This window comes from Chiloscyllium punctatum, chromosome 40 (assembly GCF_047496795.1).
Source record: "Chiloscyllium punctatum isolate Juve2018m chromosome 40, sChiPun1.3, whole genome shotgun sequence".
Classification (NCBI taxonomy): Eukaryota; Metazoa; Chordata; class Chondrichthyes; order Orectolobiformes; family Hemiscylliidae; genus Chiloscyllium; species Chiloscyllium punctatum.
Window position 1 is genome coordinate 12,069,814 of NC_092778.1, and position 21,633 is coordinate 12,091,446.

General features: G+C 42.5%; 1 protein-coding gene across 1 annotated transcript in view; it reads right to left on the reverse strand.

The window, feature by feature from the left end:
* Positions 1-13,058, reverse strand: part of LOC140464348 (cytochrome P450 3A30-like) — a 30,430-nt gene extending 17,372 nt beyond the window's left edge. Inside the window, exons 1-5 of the mRNA XM_072559301.1 lie at positions 12,917-13,058; positions 7,176-7,269; positions 6,065-6,117; positions 4,378-4,477; positions 3,775-3,888 (exon numbers count right to left, since the gene is read on the reverse strand). Coding sequence (XP_072415402.1) covers positions 3,775-3,888; positions 4,378-4,477; positions 6,065-6,117; positions 7,176-7,269; positions 12,917-13,014 — 459 coding nt within the window. The 5' untranslated portion in view covers positions 13,015-13,058. The remainder of the gene's footprint in view (positions 1-3,774; positions 3,889-4,377; positions 4,478-6,064; positions 6,118-7,175; positions 7,270-12,916) is intronic.
* Between the last annotated feature and the right edge of the window lie 8,575 nt (positions 13,059-21,633).

Here is a 21,633-nt window from a genome sequence, read left to right on the forward strand (position 1 = left end):
ATTTCCCAGCAGAAACTATCCACTTCCTCAACCTTCCTAGTCCCTAAACCCCACCAACTATAAAATACTACTAGCACTTTACCTGCACACACAGACACAGATTAAATTGCTTTTTAGATTAGATTACTTACAGTGTGTAAACAGGCCATTTGGCCCAACAACTCCACACCAACCCTCTGAAGAGCAACCCACCCACCCATTCCCCTACATTTACCCCTTCACCTAACATTATGGGCAATTTAGCATGGCCAATTCACCTAACCTGCACGTTTTTGGACTGTGGGAGGAAACCAGAGCACCCGGAGGAAACCCACGCAGACACATGGAGAATGTGCAAACTCCACACAGACAATTGCCTGAGGCAGGAATTGAACCCAGGTCTCTGGCGCTGTGAGGCAGCAGTGCTAACCACTGTGCCACCCACAAAACTCTTCAAAATTCCACATCCATTACCTGGTCTTGTTGATCACATGTTGGTTCCATGTGCAGGAAGTGTCATCAGCTGCAACAGCTCAAGCTTCAGGGATTTGGAGCATTGCTGCTGAACACTTGGGAGGTCAAAACAGCACAATGACAGATGTGGTCATCCCACATCTTGAGTGTTTGAAAGAGAGACAGGATGGGTGACCACCAGGCAGTAAAGAAGAATGCATTCCCCCAATCTGTATCTAATTCTCCATACTGATAAATGATACACTGAACAAAAAAAAAAGCACAGAACTACAAAAACCCATTTTTTGGAGAAACTCAGTAAGTCGCTGGCAGCATTTGTGGAAAGAAAGCACAGTCATTGTTTCAGGTCTAGTGACTCTTCTTCAGAACTGTGATGTTTCATTTGGAGTGAAGCCAAATCTATGGAGCCAGAGCTGGTTGAGCTGTAAAGAGCAAGACAAAGATAACAGGAAAGCCAATGGTAACAGGAGGTTAGATGGAATAGACAGCTGTTTATACTCCTGCAGTTCTGAATCCATGATGATTCTGCTGTCTCCCAAGTCTCAGGGCCAAGGATGTCACTGAATGGCCATTTGGGTGAACATCCAGCAGTTAAGGCCCACGTTGTTACTGACAAGTAGAATGTCCTGCATTCACTGTTTATGGAGCTATGAAGGACGTTTGCAAGCAAGACCTTAGAAGTAGTGACCTCTGGAACACACACACACACACGAAGGATAGACCATATAAATGTACATGTGGCTGCAGAGATGGTGCAGTAGAAAGGGCTTTACATTTTTGGGACATTGGGATCAGTTCCAGGTCAGATGAAACCTGTACAGATTGTGCTGCACCCAAACAGAGCTGGGACCAATTTCTGTGTAATGTGATTTGCTAGTGGCATTGAGAAGATTTGAAAGTAGCTTGACAGGGTGCAGAAATCTGGAGCAACACCAAGGTGCAAGAAATATTGGGAGCTAATATAGGACTCAGTAAGGCACCTGGAATTGCTATTGTAGCAATAATTGAGACTTGGCTCAAAGAGGTCGTTTTATAGGATTAGGTATTAAATATTTCTGAATTTAAAAGGTGCTCCGAAAAAAAGATAGAAAAGAAGGGATGAGGCATGGTGGTATTGATTTTATTACTAATTATACAGAACATTAGAAATGATACAATAGTTATTAAGGGAGATATCAATTATACAAATATAGGCTGAGATAACTGTAGTGCAAAAGGACAAAGATAGGTATAAGCTCCTATAGAGTGTTCAGGAGAATGGTCTACAGCAATAATGTTTCCAATCCAAAAGAAACGAAACACCTACTTCTTGGGAATTAGGTGGATTAACCGGAACAAGGAGAGCTGGAAGAGCACATTTAGGAAACAGTGATTGTTACAAAAGGCTCATGTTATTATGGATAAAAAGTAAAGAACAGGCCAAATTATGAATAATTAATTGTAAAAGTGCACTTAAGAACTTTGTAATTACAATTGATATGGATTAGACTTGTAGACCAGCAGACAAACTGTAATGAGCAATGGGATTCTTTTGAAAGGAGGGACAGGAATATACTCACGATGGGGAAAACGTAGAGCAGAAGATATCTAGAACTTCTTGAAAGAGATAGAGATTAAGAGGATGCAGATAAAAAAAAACATGATTATGACAAATGTCAGGTGATAAATGCTGTATGCAGGTTGAAACAAGAAGTTTCAGCGGGGAAATTGATAATGTGAAGGAGCTAGATGTTCCGAGTAATATTTTAAGGAGTCATAGAGATGTACAGCACAGAAACAGATCCTTCGGTCCAACCCGTCCATGACGAGCAGATATCCCAACCCAATCTAGTCCCACCTGCCAGCACCCGGCCCATATCCCTCCAAACCCTTCCTATTCATATACCCATCCAAATGCCTTTAAATGTTGCAATTGAACCAGCCTCCACCACTTCCTCTGGCAGCTCATTCCATACTTGTACCATCCTCTGAATGAAAACGTTGCCATAGGTCTCTTTTATATCTTTCCCCTCTCATCCTAAACCTATGCCCTCTAGTTCTGGACTCCCCGACCCCAGGGAAAAGACTTTACCTATTTACCCTATCCATGTCCCTCAAAATTTTGTAAACCTCTATAAAGTCATCCCTCAGCCTGCAACGCTCCAGGGAAAACAGCCCAGCCTGTTCAGCCTCTCCCTATAGCTCAAATCCTACAACCCTGGCAACGTCCTTGTAAATCTTTTCCAAACCCTTTCAAGTTTCACAACATCTTTCTGATAGGAAGGAGACCAGAATTGCATGCAATATTCCAACAGTGGCCTAGCCAATGTCCTGTAAAGCCGCAACATGACCTCCCAACTCCTGTACTAAATACTCTGACCAATAAAGGAAAGCATTCCAAACGCCGCCTTCACTATCCTATCTACCTGCAACTCCACTTTCAAGGAGCTATGAACCTGCACTCCAAGGTCTCTTTGTTCAGCAACACTCCTTAAAACCTTACCATTAAGTGTATAAGTCCTGCTAAGATTTGCTTTCCCAAAATGCAGCACCTCACATTTATCTGAATTAAACTCCATATGCCACTTCTCTGCCCATTGGCCCATCTGGTCAAGATCCTGCTGTAATCTGAGGTAACCCTCTTCACTGTCCACTACACCTCCAATTTTGGTGTCATCTGCAAACTTATGAACTGTACCTCTTATGCTCGCATCCAAATCATTTATGTAAATGACAAAAAGTAGAGGACCCAGCACCGATCCTTGTGACACTCCACTGGTCACAGGCCTCCAGTCTGAAAAACAACCGTCCACCACCACCCTCTGTCTTCTACCTTTGAGCCAGTTCTGTATCCAAATGTGAGATAGGAAGGTATTCCAAAGCTTGGGCCCCAGACAACTGAAATCAATGGTGAAGCATTAATAAATTTGATACAGAATAGGAGGAGCAGAGAATTCCTATAGGATTGTGGAGCTGGAGAAGATTACAGAGATAAGGTGAAGCGAGGCCATGGGGTAATATGGAAAAAAAGGATGGGAATGTTAAAATGAAGACATTTGACACGGAGTCAAAGGAGGTCAGTGAGCAGGCGTCTTTAGGGGAATGACGTTTGCTGGGAGTGAAGATATGTGCAGCAGAGTTTAGGATGTCCGCACGTTACTCTATATTTTATTGTCTCAAATTATAATTCCTTTGTGTATCAGCAACACTCATCATATGAGCTCAGTTATTGTACAATTTTGCATCTGATACACAAGGACCTATATACATAATCTTACACACCACAATTACAGGCAGAGACAAAACCTTCAATTACTGGGGAATGGGTTGGAGGTTCATTACCTCTTTCAGTCTCCCGCTGGTGAAAGTTGGTGAAAGCACACTTCGGATTCTCTTCCAGTGGTCATCTTGAACAATCAGGATAGACTCAGCCAGTGGTCCATTCAGACCAAAGTCCTACAGAAAAACATTGGCAAGTCAAACTTCAATTTTAAGTTAGGTTCTGTACATGTTAATCTTTCAGCAGATTTCTACTAAAGCAGCAATGAGTATGTAGGTTGGATGGGGAAGACGGTGTAGAGAAAACAGAAAGGGTGTGAGGAAAGAACAGCAATCAGATCCCACTTGTCCCTTTCGGACGCAAACTTTTGGCACTATTTCAGCATTGGGCCTCATCTCCACAATTGAAAACAATCTGATCAGTCATGATCTTACTGAATGGTAAAGCAGGCTTAAGGAGAAAAATGGCCCATTCACGATAATCTTATTTCCTCATCCCATACCCCAATCCGTGTTTGGTAAGCCTGACCTTTACTCTGCATGGCATGAAATCAGAACACCAGATGGACAAAATCTGGGAACTAAGTTACATTCTAGCCAAGGCAGATTTAAACAAATCAAGTAGAGAATAAGAGTTTATTCTAATCCATGCAGTTGAATACTTACCTGTCTATTGGTGAACAAAGTGTAAAATTCTTTGATGAAGATGGTTTTAATTAGGTCAGGGTCCATAATGGATAGAATGGGCCGGCGTCCATCATAGATGCTAAAGGAGCAAAAAAAAGTCAGATTGTAAATCTGGGCTTTAAATCAGAGAGAGAGAGAGAGAAAAAGAGAAAGAGAGAAAGAAAGAGAGAGAGAAAGAAAGAGAGAGAGAAAGAAAGAGAGAGAGAAAGAAAGAGAGAGAGAAAGAAAGAGAGAGAGAAAGAAAGAGAGAGAGAAAGAAAGAGAGAGAGAAAGAAAGAGAGAGAGAAAGAAAGAGAGAGAGAAAGAAAGAAAGAGAGAAAGAAAGAAAGAGAGAAAGAAAGAAAGAAAGAAAGAAAGAGAGAAAGAAAGAAAGAGAGAAAGAGAGAGTCTTCTTGTGGAGCAGGTGTGGGGGATTCGGGCAGAACGTAAAGTGTGAGAGATGTAAAATGGTTCTAATTTGGTTCAACTCCTCACTAATCCACAGTTTATAAATCCACAAGTGTATTTAAGTCAAAATTTCATTGGTGAATTAATGAAGGTTAAATTCCAATTGTTCTGTGGTGCTGTACTGCACCAGATTATAAAAAAATTTATAGTTTACAGAATCACGTGGAATTTCAGGAACAGAACATTAGAGCACAGCAAGGCCGCAAGGAATTATCTTCAAAATGTTCTAATATTTCAATTGGTTTTCACCAGCATTTCACCACCGCCGCGCCCCCGCCCCCCCCCCTTTGCTAAACAACGATGATAGAGCAGACTGTCAGTGAGGTCAAACGTGCAGTTTCAGGCTGTAGGTAGGGAGCAGACAGAAGGTTAGGGAGATAAGGAAATAGCTGTTGGGAGGTTAGAATACTGTGGAAAGAGGTGACCAGGGAAGCAGTGGGATAGTTCAGCCTAGAAATTCCAGCTGTTTAGAAAACATAGGATGTAGAATCAATGGCATATGTAGTCTCCGTAAAATCTTTCACCATATGACACGGCCCTCCCAAATCTCATCCTGGTCAAAGGAAAAAGGGGAAATCGGGAGCTCCCAGCTCTAACAAAGTTACTTCCAGTATCAATGAACTTTGAGAGACTATTGGGACATTTCCCAGGACCTCCTCTAGACTCTTGCCAGTTTTCAATGTGTCCAATTCCTGTGATAGACAAGAATATTCTTCCAAAAAAATGCTCCTCTGCTATTGGCTGGACAAAATTCAGCCAAAACTACTGGCTAAGTTCCAGCAAAATAATGGGTCAATCCCCAGCGAAATGAGACTTTAATTCCATCCAATAAATGGAAGTGAAGTATGAGACATGTGACTGAAACAAAGGAGAGTGAGCACACCATTGGAGCCATTTCTCAATTTGAATGTTTGTTAAAAAGAAGTAATTGCATTAAGGTTGAACATCCCTTGCCGGAACTTGCAGAACTCTAAACAATTTGGCATCTTTTGAGTACAAAGTGAAAGCATCCACCTCACCTCTACCACATGGAGCACTAAAGAGGAATAATTGACTACATCAGTGCAAAGTCAGCTTGAAAAGATCGTTACCTCAAAACTGGGTGTACCACTCTGTACATCATACAGTAAATTACACTGCATAACTGCAGTAAAATGGATTTTTCGAAGATAATAACCAAAACCTTCACAATTACTACTGGTTAATCAGATGCACTCACCCCCATATCTTTCCATACTTCTTGTAGCATTCTGTGTCAAATCCAAACATACCCTGGCCAGAAAAGAAAAGAAAAATCAGCAAAAATATCACAAAGTACAAGAAATGTGTAACAATAAATACTTGCATCAGAAAGATAAGAAAGATATATTGATATGATTGAAGAGATATAAGAATAAATAATTGTTTTATTGTTTTAAATTAAAAAAAAGTTAACTCCATCCAGTTGCTATACAACTATTCCTTCAAGAAATCAGATATTTCAGGTGCCTATTCATATGACCTCAAAAAAGAATTAGACACATTCATAGATGAATGCATGTCCTTTGAGTCAGCTAGTCTGTGCCAGTGTGTATCCTACATGTGATGCCTTCCCCATTTTATCCAGACTCCTTTAGCTGTCATGTGCTCAACTACTTGTCCATTCGATGCATCTGTCCATTCGCCTCATCCATTCTTACATGTTGGAGAAAGGCAGTCCCCTGCTGTCACATATACAATTCTCCCAGTGTTTTCTCCAGGTTGAGAAGTTAATATCTCAAACCAGCAGGCAACCTCTAAATCCACAACTGCTTCCACTCCTTCCTGAATTCTTCTCCTCTTGTGGTATGTCGTATGTACCTTCCGCATCCTTCAGAGCCCTCTTTCCCCAAGTCCATTGCAGATTCAGTCTCTGGAGAAGCTGATAGATTGGGAGAGAGGGAACCTGTCACTGGTTGAGCTGGAGCAACAGAATCTGCAAAGAAAGCTGCTCATCCAATCACAACTCAGCACTTTCTCCCCCACTTTCAACCAGTTTCCTGCTATTTCTTAGCTCAGGACAACAAGAGAACCAGAATGTAAAGCAGTGTAGTACAGGGAGTGACTTTTCTTGAATTTCCCTATTTCTGTCCCCCTTCACCCAATTTTGTTATGTGTTAAAAAAATGACAAATTCACCTGCTGCTTCCATGTGTTTTGAACCTTGATCTCCTCTCAACTAAACACAGGCTTGGGAAAATTCTCTCATCACTTGGCTTAAAGAAATTATTGTGCTATGGAAGAACGCTTCCATAACAGGCAGAATTCAAGAGGGGAGTTTTTTCCATAGTCAAGTAAAAAAATTAAACATACCTTTCTATAATGTAGAAATGTTCCAATGAATGGCAGTGGTCTTGGGCCTGGAACACCAAGCTGTCTAAAAAGCCTATATGGTGAAAGACTGTACCTGCAAAATAAATTGGTTACAAAACCTTAATGAATAATAAACACATAGGTTATGAACTAAATCAAACAAACCCCCATTAAATTAGCTCCACAAAATAACTTCTCATTTAAACACCAATCTTCCACATAACACATCAACACTAAAACATGGAGATATTTTTGAACATTTCAAAGAAGGTTCAGGAGTGAGAGAGTTCTGGACACAATTGTACGTTGCGTTAATCCATGCTTCAGCAAACATTCTTGGGTGTTTGTTCCATCCTTTCAGGCAACATGTGGAATTTGCACATTCTCCCTGTGTATGCGTGGGTTTCCTCCCGCAATCCAAAGATGTGCAAGTTATGTGAATTGGCCATGCTAAATTGCCCATAATGTTAGGTGCATTAGTCAGAGGGAAAGGGGTCTGGATGGGTTACTCTTCGGAGGGCCAATGTGGACTAGTTGGGCCGAAGGGCCTGTTTCCACACTGTGGAGAATCAAATCGAATCGAATATTCCAGATCATATCAACTTGTCACTTTACTAAAAATGTGCTATCCGTACAGCTTCCACTTGTGGCCTCTGGTTACCAATCCGTATTTATTTGGAACCAGTTTCTCCTTACCTACTCCACAAAGACCTCTCATGATTTTGAAAACTTTTATCAAATCTTCTATACTTGCAGGAAATCAATTTGCTGTTTAAATTCAGAATCTTGGATCTCACAATCAGTTTTGATTTACTACTTTAAACTCTCTGCATTCAGGACAATGTAGACAATATCAAAGCTGATAGGTGGCAATTAATGCATCAGTATATAGTATTCAAGCAACAAGTGTTGGGTAATGTCCATTGCCAACTAGACAGTTCAACCAACACTCAATAGGATTATACTCAATCGCCCCCACCAAATTGCTGAGTGTCACCTTTGATTAGAAACTGAAATAGATCAGCTATACAAATGTTGTGACTGCAACAGCAGGTTAGAAGTTGGGAATTCTGCATCAAGCAACGTACCTCCTGACTCCCCAAAGTCTTTTCACCATTCATAAAGGAACTTTGAATCCTCTCCACTTGCCAGGATGAGTGCAGCTCCAATAATACCCAAAGTCCTGGATGTTAACCAGAAAAATCTGCCTCGTGCCTTAAACATTCACTTTCTCCACACTGGTGCACCATGACTGCAATGCATACTAAATATAAAGATTTGGAGATGCCGGTGTTGGACTGGGGTGTACAAAGTTAAAAATCACACAACACCAGGTTATAGTCCAACAGGTTTAATTGGAAGTACACTAGCTTTCGGAGCGACACTCCATCAGGCGATTGTGATAATCGCTCCGAAAGCTAGTGTACTTCCAATTAAACCTGTTGGACTATAACCTGGTGTTGTGTGATTTTTAACTAAATATAAAGATGCAGTGCTGCAACTCCCCAGCATTCCTTTGATACCACCATCCCAACACAGGAACTCTAATATCTGGACGGATGAGTGCGACAGAAATGGGAGCACCAACACCTACAGGTTCCCTTCCAAGGAACAATTTATTCTGGCTTGGAAAATCACTATTCCTTCCTCATCACTGGGTCAAAGCAGAGTGCACCTCCACAACACAAACTATAACAGTTCACCGCTAGGTTAGAGGGTAAGTTGGAATGGGCAATAAATGCTGCCTTGGCCAATGTCTATGAGAGAATAACCAAATGTTGAAGTCCTGATGTGGGAGCCATATAGGAGTAGAAGGGGCGACGTATTTTAGAGTTGTCTACAAACTTCCAGAATAAATTAAAAGAATGTTGACGATGACTTAAAAGTTATACCGGATCTGGTTTTGGGAAATGAGCCTGGCCAGGGGAGTGAAGTTTCAGCAGGGGAGTATTTCGGGAGCAGGGACAACAATACCGCGCCTTTGAAGATACTCATGGATAGGGATAACAGTAGTCCTCAGCTGAAGGTGTTAAACTGGGGGAAGGCGAATTACAACAATATTAGGCAGGAACTGGAGAATTGTGATTGGAGGCAGATGTTTGAGGGTATATCAACAGTGGACATGTGGGAGTATTTCAAACGGCAGTTGGTAAGAGTTCAGGGGTGGCACATTCCCTATGAGGATAAAGGATAGGAATGGCAAGTTACGTGAACCTTGGATGACCAGGGATATTCTGACCTTGGTCAAAAAGAAAAGCACACGTGAGGTTCCAGAGGATGGGAACTGATGAAGCCCTTCATAAAGTAAAATAGGAAAGAACTTAAACAATTAGAAGGGCTAAAAGGTGTCATGAAAAGTTGAGAGCAAACATGATTAAGGAGAATACAAAAGGTTTATACATAAACAAAAAGCAACAGGGTAGCCAGGGAAAGGACTGGCCAACTCAAGGACAAAGGAGGGAATCTGTGTGTGGAGCCACAAGAGGTAAGTGAAGTCCTAAAATGAATATTTTTGTGTTGGTCGGATAATCTCAGGGAAGAGTGTCAAATTACTGAGCCAAGTTGTTATTAAAAAGGAAGAGGTGTTGTGTGTCATAAGACAGTATAAAGGTAGGCAAGCCCCCAGGTCCTGATGAGATATAGCCCAGAACATTGAGGGAGGCAAGAGAATAAATTGTTGGAGCATTGATGGACATCTTTGTATCCTCTTTGGTCACAGGTGAGGTCCCAAAGGACTGGAGAAGAGCCGACGCTGTCCCATTGTTTAAGAGTAACAGGGACAGTCCAGAAGTGACAGGCCTGCGAGCCTCATGAATATGGCAGGGAAATGATCGGAAACAAATCACAGGGACAAGATCTATACACATTTAGAAGCAAATGGACTTATTAGCAACAGTCCGCATGGTTTTGTGTGGGCAAAGTCATGCCTCACTAACTTGATCAAGTTTTTTGAGGAGGTTACTAAGATGATTGATATGGGAAAAGCTGTTGATGTTGTTGACATGGACCTCAGTAAAGCCTTTGACAAGGTCCCTCATGACAGACTGGTACAAAAGGTGGAGTCACATGGTATCATGGGTGAACTGGCAAAATGGTTACAGAAATGACTTAGTTATAGGGGACAGGGTAGTGGTGGAATGATGCTTTTCAGAATGGAGGATTGTGACTAGTGGTGTTCCCCATGGATCAATGCAGAGACTATGTTGTTCGTGGTCTACATGGCTACATTTGGAAGAAAACATGGCTGGTCTAATTCGTAAGCTTCCAGACGATACAAAGACTGGTGAAGTTGAGGATTGTGAGGAGGTTTGTTAAAGGATACAGCAGGAGAAAGGCCAGTTGGAGGCATAGATAGAAAATTGGTAGAAAAGCCAGAGGCAAAAAGAACACTGCAAGCCAAGCAGCATAAGGGGGTGGAGAAGTCAATGGGTGTAACCCTTCTTCAGGACTGGATGTGGGTGTATGGGGAGATGCAGATAAAGGGGGTGGGGGATGCAAGGTGGTGAGGTAGGGATAGGTGAACACAGGTAGTGAGTACAAACTGGTTAGTCGGTGAATCTGGTTGGTATCTGGAAGGAAGGGTCAACTAAAGGAATGGAAGGAAGGGGCTGGGAAAAGGTCAGGGGATAGGAAAGGAGGTTATTTGAAATTGGAAAACTCAAATGTTCAGTTTTTTGGGCTGTAGGCCGCCCAGGCAGATGATGAGGTGTTATTCCTCCAACTTGGTTAAGGTGAGGGTGATAGGCTGGAGAGGGGGTGGGGTGGAGAGTTCGGGAAGAAGATTGCAGGTCAAGAAGGTGGTGCTGAGTCCGAGGGTTGGGACTGAGATAAAGGTGGTGGGAGGAGAAATGAGGAAGCTGGAGAAATCTGCATTCATCCCTTGTGGTTGGAGGGTTCCTAGGCGGAAGATGAGGCGTTCTTCCTCCAGGCGTCATGTTGCAATGGTCTGGCGATGGAGGAGGCCAAGAACCTGCATGCCCTTGGTGGAGTGGGAGGGGGAGTTAAAGTGTTCAGCCACGGGGCAGTTGGGTTGGTTGGTGCGGGTGTCCCAGAGGTGTTCTCTGAAACGTTCTGCAAGTATGCAGCCTGTCTCCCCAATGTAGAGGAGGCCACATCGGGTGCAGTGGATGCAGTAAATGTGTGGAGGTGCAGGTGAATTTGTGACGGATATGGAAGGATCCCTTGGGGCCTCGGAGGGAAGTGAGGGGGAGGTGTGGGCGCAAGTTTTGCATTTCTTGCAGTTGCAGGGGAAGGTGCCGGGAGTGGAGGTTGGGTTGGTGGGGGGTGTGGACCTGATGAGGGAATCGCGGAGGGAGTGGTCTTTCTGGAATGCTGATAGGGGAGGGAAATATATCCTTGGTGATGGGGTCTGTTTGGAGGTGGCAGAAATGACGAAGGATGATACGATGTATCTGGAGGTTGGTGGGGTGGTAGGTGAGGACCAGTGGGGTCCTGTCCTGGTGGCGATTGGAGGGGCAGGGTTCAAGGGCAGAGGAGCGGGAAGTGGAAGAGATGCGGTGGAGAGCATCATCAACCACGCCTGAGGGGAAATTGCGGTCTTTGAAGAAGGAGGCCATCTGGGTTGTTCAGTCTTGGAATTGGTCCTCCTGTCGACTTCTCCATCAGGAGGTGGAAAAGTCGACATTTCAGGTATAACCTGTCTTCAGGACCGGGGTGGGGGGGCGGGGGTGAGTGTGGAAGGAGCTGCAGATAAAGAGGGTGACAGAGGCAGGGTGATGTAGTGGGAATAGGTGAAGACAGATAGAGATCAATGGGAAGAATGAATCCAGTTGGTGGCAGAAAGCAGTGGAAGGGAGGGGGAGGGGCTGGGAAGGGATTTGGGGGATGGGAAGAGAGGTTATTTGAAATTGGAGAACTCTGGGCTGCAGGCAGTGGTGGACAAAGTTAAAAATCACACACCAGGTTATAGTCCAACAGGTTTATTTGGAATCACTAGCTTCCGAGGAAGTGGTGGAGGCAGACACATAAGAAGTACATGAAAAGGAAAGGATATGGATGCTGGAAGTGAAGACAGTTTTAGTTTGGAAGGACAGAATAAATCAGCAAAGGCTTGGAGGGGCCAAAGGACCTGTTCCTGTGCGGTTTCGTTCTTTGTTCTAAAAGTGTCCGAGAAAGTCCTCTTCAAAATCTCCCATAGCAACAGAACAGTAAAAGTGACATAATTTTAAGTAGCACTGAAAATCCTCTGCAAAGTGGTTTATTCCCAAATCAGGCATTTGTTGTTATCAGAGCTGCGTAACACAAGCATTAAGCGCCAGAATGTGAGTCTGGGTATATATTGGGGAGATGGATCAGAACATGTCTAAACAAGTCGTTTAAAAATAATTTTAACCACCAAAACGACCCCTCCTGAAATGTCTGGAGACCGCCATCATTTAATATCCCTGGTCAGGTTCTCTCCGTCACCTCCCTCCACCCAAAAAGATGAACTCAATTCCAAAGTGGGACCAGCCTCATTCAGCCAGAGCCTGGGCTCTCAGGGCTGGGGGCAGGAGGAAGGGAAAATACCCCACAATCAGCAGCGATTGCCCGGGGAGGGGGAGTGCGGTCAGAGGCTGAGGAGAGCCCCCTCCCTCTCTCCGCCTCACACCCAGAGTTCAAACACACAGACCACCTGGTGACAAACTTTCCCCGTTAGCGACTGCAGGTGAACTTTGTGACTGTTTTGTCCCATCGTTGGAAGCTGGACGAGGCGATAAAGAGATCCCGCAGACACTTACCAGGCCAGCAGGAGCAGGAAAGTGATGAGAAGGATCCAGGTCTGGTCGGACAGAGCGGCCCGGATCGCCCCCAGACTCTCTGCAAAAAGAACAGCCATCCCGAGATCAAACAGCAGGCAGCAACTGTGAGCAACCTGAGCTAGTGCTGGCTGTGTTTATAGGGAGTGGGGGGGGAGGGCAGAGAGCCAGAGGGCGGGATCAGGATTGCTTCATCACACCAAACTCTTAACTGCTATTTCCAAAGTGAGGTGACGTAAGATCGTGTGCGAAAAAGGTGTTTCTTTTAATCTTGCCTTTTGTACCTCTGAGTCATCCAAGTCATGAAAATGAGGGGTATAGATAGAGCTAATTGTGGTTGTTTTCTCCCAAGGATGGGTGATTTCGATACTAGGGGGCACATTTTTTAAAGTGAGAAGAGATTTTAAAAAGACGTGAGAGTTTTTTTTAAAACTCAGAGGGTGGTTCGCGTGCGGAATGAACTTCCTGAGGAAATGGTGGATGTGGATACAATTACAACGTTTAAAAGACTTTTGGATGAGTACATGTCTTTAGATTAGATGTAGTGTGGAAAAAGCCTTACAGCCCAACAAGTCCACACCAACCATCCGGAGAGTAACCCACCCAGACCCATTTCCCCCTTGACTCATGCACCTAACACTATGGGTAGTTTAGCATGGCCAATTCACCTGACCTGCACATCTTTGGACTGTGGGAGGAAACCAGAGCAAACTTACACAGACACAGGGAGAATGTGCAAACTCCACACAGACTGTCACCTAAGGCTGGACTCAAACCTGGGACTCTGGTGCTGTGAGGCAGCAGTGCGAACCACTGAGCCACTGTGCCACCCCTTGGAAAGGTTTGGAGGGATATGGGCGAGGTAAAAACAATGACTGCAGATGCTGGAAACCAGATTCTGGATTAGTGGTGCTGGAAGAGCACAGCAGTTCAGGCAGCATCGAAGATCCTGGATGCTGCCTGAACTGCTGTGCTCTTCCAGCACCACTAATCCAGGATATGGGCCAGGAGCAGGCAAGTGGGACTGGTTTAGTTTGGAACTATGTTCGGCATGGACTGGTTGGATTGAAGGGTCTGTTTCTGTGCTGCTTCTCTGACATGTTGCTCTACTTTATCCCTGAGCTTGATGAGCAACTGATTTCAACAGGAAATTAGTGTATCTCCACAAGAATTATGCAATTCATTCAATGTTTCTTCTGATTGCCTGACTTCACAATAAGTGGACAGAAAAAAAAAATATTCAGCACCTAACCGTGAGTATAGAATGTTCCACTTTCCAGACAAATAAATCTTGTTAAAGCTTAATGCTTCTTGTAAGGTTGGAAAATGTAGCAGTGAATTTGTACAATGCAAAGTTCCACAAGGATCAGTGTGGTATTAACCAAATTATCTATTTTGAGTGATGTTAGTTGAAGGAAAAATATTGATCAGGAAGGTTTCTTTCCTTTTTGAATGACAGTAATGGGTCATTTGTGTTCACTTCAGAGTCTCCAGCTTTACGTTTCATCCAAAAACAGTACCTCCCATAATGCAGCACCCCCTTGCTGGAAGTGTTATCTCAGAGAGTGGACTGAGGCACCTGCAAGATAGACTAAATAAAGATCTTGAATGGGGTCTTAAATGTTTCATGGTAATGTCATTACAAATGGGACATACTTTGGTGAAGTGGGAGATGGCACGGGGCAGGGTGATCCTAGGCACAGGGACACACAAGATGGCTACTGAGTCATTAAGTTGGCCACTTAACACACAAGATGGCTGCCAGTCCACAATATGGAGAGAGATAGCAGAGCAAACACAAATATTGCCTGGGGCCACCAGAATGCCAACACAATGCACCCCCAACCTAGCAGATTAGTTTAAGGCGGGTGGGGGAGAAAATACACATGAGTAACGTATACTGCCCACTGAAGTGTCTGGGTCCAGCCAACACCTTTGATAGAAATGCTAACTGTTTGATACAGACTCAATACAAAGTGCTAATAGCCAGAGCTGCAGTAAACGTCCATCTTATAGCAACATAGAGCTTAAGTTAAAAGTTGAGTGCTATTTGTATTTGTAATTTCCAATGTGGTGAGGAAGAGGAGCTGATCATTCTGACCAAGAGCCAAATCTCAGTGGAGCGCACGTTACCAAAGTGGGGAACGTGGACACTGTGAGTAACAGTGATACCCAGTCAATCCGTAGTAGAGTGACAGAGTTTGAATAGTGGCGGTGGCCAGGAGGGTAAAAAGTTCCACCGGTAGAGAGTACACCAGGCTAGAGGTAGGTTACTGGGTCTGTCGGGAGGTGTTGGATCAGTAGAGATGGCAGAGCAAATACAGATACTGCCTGGGGCCACTAGGATGCCAGCACAATACACTCACAACCTAGTTTAAGGCGGATGGGGGAGAGAATACACATGAGTAGCGTATACTACCCACTGAAGCGTCTGGGTCCAGCCAACACCCTAGATAGAAATGCTGACTGTTTGATACGGACTCAATACAAAGTGCTAATAGCCAGAGCAGCAGTAATTGTCCTTCTCAGGAAGAGCAATTAGCGCCCATTACTACAGCAATGGACTTCCACGCAGATGTTGAAACTGACAATGTCTGCACTGAAACTGACAACAACCACACTAAAATTAACAAAGGCTGTGCTGGGACTGACAATGACTGCATCGGAACTATCAATGATTCTGCAATGTTTACAACAAACCAACTATGTTACAGAGACAATAACCTCGTCACTGACCTATTACATCACAACATTTATAAAAGTATCTTTACACGTGCTCCGGGTTGAGAGAAGAATCACAGCTGACCACTGTGCTGTTGGTATCTTCCTCTCCCCTGAGCTCCGGTATTTCCTTGTCCAATAAACTCTGTCGTTGAACCCCGACTCTGACTCCAAGGCTGGTGATTTTCCCCACAACATTTAGAGAATGAATTGTTTATACATTTTGTAATTCTGAGTTTCATTTTCATCTTGTCAACTGCAGATATCTGGTACTTCCACAAATTGCGACCCTCTTTAATACCAGATTTTTGTTTAATTTGAAAAGCCAGAGGATGGCATTCAAACACCAGATGCCTGCTTCTACTATTTAAAAAAGCAGTTCCCAAATCTGGTATGTAGCTTTTGAGGATACCATAAACTTGAATCTAGATGTTAACAAGATCAAAGAGGAGTTTGGAGCTGAAGTTGTTGTTGTGTTTAAATGACAGGACTACTTTATATTATATACGTTGTTGAATCTGTGAAAGTTGTAACTCTAAATTTTCTGTGTTAATTGCTAAAGGAGTTTAGACTTAACAATGATCCCATTCCTGTGTCTGTTTTCCTGATCTTTAGAAACACTGATTTCTTTGCCAATCTAATTAGAATTCATCTGAAATTAAAATGAGAATTATTCAGTATTAACAATACGGAACACTCGTCACTATTCCTTCGTTATACGTACAAGTTGAAGTTTCAATATATTCAACTGTGGATCATGGACATGTTTAAGAATCTACAAAAGGGCAGTTTTCCAATTTTAATGTGATGATATAAAATGCATTAGACAAACCAGAAAATCCAGAGCAGCTCACATAAATATAAAGGTTTAGGAATGCCTGTTGTGTCTGGAAATTCAGTCATAATTTGAAGAGAGTCTCTGGGCAAAGTACCATTGCACAATCCCGAGAGCAAAGCTTGGTGACTTGAGTGCTTTAACAACAGGAACTGGAAAAGCGCAGCCGGTCAGGCTACACTCTTCAACTCTGATATCCAGCATCTGCAGTCCTCACTTTGCCCTGCTTTAAGGACAGAGATGCATTTGGGTGGAGATGGCCATAACAGAACAAGGACATGTGTAGCCATGCAGATTAATCACATGCCAAAATTGTAATGCTCATTTGTACCACCTGATTAGTTTGAGTGCAAAATATGCATGACTCTGGGTACAATAGCCCAAGTTATTTCATATGCTAAAGGGTTAAATGAAGAATTGGAGCACATGTTAATCATGTTTTGCTTTCAGATTTAATTCCATTATAAGAAGGCACAGGCAACCAACAAAAAAAAATGCATTGGCACATTTCAATGTCTAACGACTCCTGATAGTATACATGTCAGAGGAGCAGCAGTCTCGATGGAATCTTTTCTGCATTCCTTGCATTGTCATACTTAACTTGCTTCCAGGCCTCACTCCTCCTTATCTCTGTAACAGTCTTCAACCTAACAATCCCTCTCCGTATCCCCCCCCCCATCTCCTCTCTCACTCACCTCACATTCTTGCTGATCACAACTAATCCTGGCCAGAATGAAAATTATTTCCTTCTCAAATGCATGGTAACTGCATGGCTGTAAATGACTGAGATAGACTTTACATTCACAATTTGTCTTTTGTAACTATTGGAAATCATATTGGTTTGATTGAGATACATGGCTAAATATTATATTGCTGCAGCATAGAGATTGTTTAAGTACACTTTACTGATTACAGACATTCTCCCAATAATACGGTTCTAATGTCACTTTTTAACACATTAGGCATGTTTCCCCATTAGCACAGCTTCCATTTTTGTTTTAGCATGATTATTGAGCATATTCTAAAAAAGACTAAAAACGTGGTGACTTTTCCATGGGTCAACACAGGTGGGTGGAATTGGTTGGCAGAACAGGCTTAAAGGGCCAAATGATCAACTCAAGTATCTAAATTCTATGACATTTCTGTCTGCTGCTTCCCTCTTCCACACTCCACTCGCTGCTTCCCTTCTGCTTCCTGCCAGTGTCCCACTCACAGCTCCTCTCACTCAATTCCTCCATCTCGCCACCTCTCACCCAGGTCCTAACTCACAACTATGGTCTGGGAGAATAGAGCAGTAAATGAGAGCGATCATGTGAGAGCAGCAGTGAGCATGAGGTTCAGGGAGCAGGAGAGGCAGCGAGCAGGGGGTTCGAGAATAAGAAACATGGGAATTTGAAGAGGATGCTAAGTCTCCCATTTAAGATAAGGGGAAGGAGAAAAATTGTCTGTCAGAAGGTCATTGGTCTGAGGAATTCTGCTCCTTCAGAGAACAGTATAGATAGGATTGGTGAATATTTTCAATGCTGAGGCTGACAGTTTCAGGTTGGTTATATGTTTTCATGAAAATGATTTTTGTTTAGCATATCATTTTTAGCCAGACAAGGAATAATTGCTATTGAACTGTGCTGTGAAAATAGATTGCTTGCCTTAATTCCTACCCAACCTCTAAATCTAACAACTTACAATGGTGTCAGTGGGCACTATACATTTTCATGTTTTGTGTTTCTCTTCTTCTGCCTCCTTGTAACACCCTCTTTCAGCAGCCTCAGCCATTGCCAATGCTTCACCCACCTTGATCCCAATCCTCAGAATTACCACTTTAGCTCTGCTACTCTGTATTTTTTATCCTCCCTGTAGACGGTCCACCACACCTTCCACATATTGGTTCATTGCCCAGTTTATCTTGTTCCCTTATTTGGGCATCCTTCTACATTAATGAATTTTAAAACAGTATAAAGACCTTGAGCAAATATGTAATAAAGTGCAAAGACTTCATTTAATAATTTGTAGCCTGAAGAAATTGGAGACTTTACCATGTGATTGGAAAGTGAATCAAGAAGAGCAAATTATTCTCATATTGGTTGGTACAGACACAGTTTGATTTAATGTTTTATTCATAGACGTAAGATACAGTAATAAAAATAATGGAGTGAGGGAAAGAATTAAATTTGGAAAATATAATCTGTAGCTAGGAAACATTGGGCGTCTATCTTTGTGGAATTTGCACATTCTCCCTGTGTCAGCATGGGTTTCCTCCAGGTGCTCCAGTTTCCTCCCACAGTCCAAAAGTGTGCAAGTTAGGTGGATTGTTCATGTTAAGTTGCTGTGTAGTATCCAGGGATGTGTAGGGTAAGTAGATTAGGCATGGGAAATGCAGAGTTACAGGGTTTGAGTGAGATGCTCTTCAGAATGTCGGTGCAGACTCAATGGCCTCTATCTGCACTGGAGAGATTCTATAATTTTAATTGTTCAATTGATTTACAGTGGCAATGAATGAATTTGTTATTTTTATTTAATATTTAGTGACTATTATCAAAAGTGAGTCTGAAAAGAAATTAAATGTGCAAGAGTGAATGAATCAATTCAGGGATTATTTATTTTATAATTGTTAGCAGTGTGTTAAGGAACATTACTAAAATGAATTATTTAGTTTTAAGTTGGCACTGTGGTTTAGCGAACGTATTTCTTTGGGGCAGTGGCAGATAATCCAGAAGCAGGAGTAGACCCTGTAGATCAGTTCAATGGCGAAATGTCAAATTTTATTTACCAACAATGAATGGTACCGTAATAGAAAATACACTAATCCTTTCTATATTATAAATGTTTCTGAAAATAATATCCCTTTGAAAGAAGCAAATACAAAGCAATATTCAGTCAATTATGTGGCAAAAATAGGGATGCAGAGGTCTGGGAGAGCAACTAGAACTAGGCGAAAGAATAATTCAGAAACCATAGGGATTAAATGTGATACTGGTTAATATGGATTTGGAGTGCCCACATGAGCCAAATTTCTGACTGACTATGGCAATATCCCTGACTGATTGGAGTCCATCCTTACCCAACTGAACACTTGTTCCTTTTGAAGGTTATACGTTGCCATTTTCTTCAAACACTTGTGTGTTTTCAGTGTAAGTTGCTGGCACATGCTGCAGCTTGAACTTTGATGCAGCATTATACCGTACAGTGACATGACCATCCCGTGTCTAACTGATCCATTCACACTTCAGTGCTACCTACTGCCATAAGCTGCCTAAAGTAAAAGTCCAGCGAAACCACAGAGAATGTCTGCCTCTAATGCAGCCCCAAAAAATCATCTATGTTAACAAGGAGGCTAAAACACAGAAGTTACCTGTCTCGAACTCAGTGCTGAAAGCCCTGTAATAATATTTAAGACCCCTGGCTATCCCTCAGCACAAAATAATCTCCACAAGCTGAAATGCTTGCTCTCTCTTAGCTCCAAAGTACATGCTTGAAGCCTTCAAGTCGTGCCTGAGTTGGGCCAAGACAAAGTCTGATAATGTTGTGAGGCTGGTGCCTTGCTGGTGCTGTGTTGCATGGCTGAAGGGTGCAGGAATCCTGTGGCCATTGACCATAAGGCACATTGTACAGAAGAAGTGGTTCCATGTTAAGAGAAGCTAGATGGCTGGCACAACCATTCCACAAACTTCGATGAGTGCTGACTAGACAAATCACCGAGTACTCACTCTGTTTTACTGGTCATGGTCCTACAATGTTGAGTTTCTCAATTGCAGAGAGGAAGATTGGAAATGTGACATTAATATGTAAAGTTGGACGATTAATGAAATTCAAATGCATGGAAATAAAAGACTCTCCACCCAATGGCAACCAAAGACATGAGGACTTAATTGGCAGAGTTCTGCCCAATGCCAAGAATCTGAGCCTGAAAAAGCAAAATTACATTTAACACATGAACTAAACACAAATTCATGGAATTAAAAGGACAGTAGCAAGACAAAACTGACCAGAAAACAGAGAGTACTGGCGAATAGTTGTTTTACACAATGATGTGAAGTATATAGCATATTCCATCAAACTTAGTATTAGGCCCAATACACTTTATGAAGTTTGTATTCATAACATGGGCTTGGAAATATAAAACGTAATTTCAAAGTTCAGATATGAAATTTGGAAATGCAATAAACACCAAAGGGGGTAGTAATATAAATTTTTCAATGAAAGTCAGTACAAATTTGTTATATGCAAATTATATTTGACAAACTTGATTTAGTCCTGTAATGAAGTAATGGCAAGGGTTAATAATGTAATGCAGTTTATGTGTATTACGGCATTCAAAAGGCATTTGATAGACTAGTTTGCATAGTTGGAATTCACAGTGGTGTGGATAATTAGCTAAGGGACAGAAGACAGACTAATTATGAGCAGTTTTCAAGTTGGAGGCAAGGGTATAGGTGTTATTCCCAGGTGTCAGCAGTGGGAATACAATACTGATACAAATTGACCTAGACTTGGATACATTTGGCATCCTTTGAAAATTCTCAGATGAGAAGAAGCTCAGAAACACAGAAAATCTTGAAGAAAACCGTCCCAAATTCCAGGAATGGACACAAACTAATGAACTGGTGAAGTAAATTGTAGATGAAGTGAGGCAAAGAGAATTGTGAAGTGATACATCTTGGAAGAAAGACTGAGGAGAATGTCTGAACGAAGTAATAATGTTTTAAAGGGAGCTCAGGGACAAAGAAACCTGGACTGCAAACATCGGAATCTTTGAAGATGGAAGGACAAGTTGAGAAAGGAAATGTTTATATGGATTCATTCGCTTTATTAAGATAGGAATGAATTACAAAGGAGAAAGTAAGGACTGCAGATGCTGGAGATCAGAGTCAAGAGTGTGATGTTGGAAAAGCACAGCAGGTCAGACAGCATCTGAGGAGCAGGAGAACTGACGTTTCGGGCATAAGCCCTTTATCAGGAATGAGGCCTGTGGGCCAGGGGACTGAGAGATAAATTGGAGGTGGGGTGGGTGTGGGGGGAAGGTAGCTCAGAATGCGATTGGTAGATGAGGATAGGGGAGAAGTAGAAATCAAGCTTCAATTACGCACAATGAGCCTGACATGATTTGAACACACAACCATTGAACAAGCCCACACCCTAGAAGTTA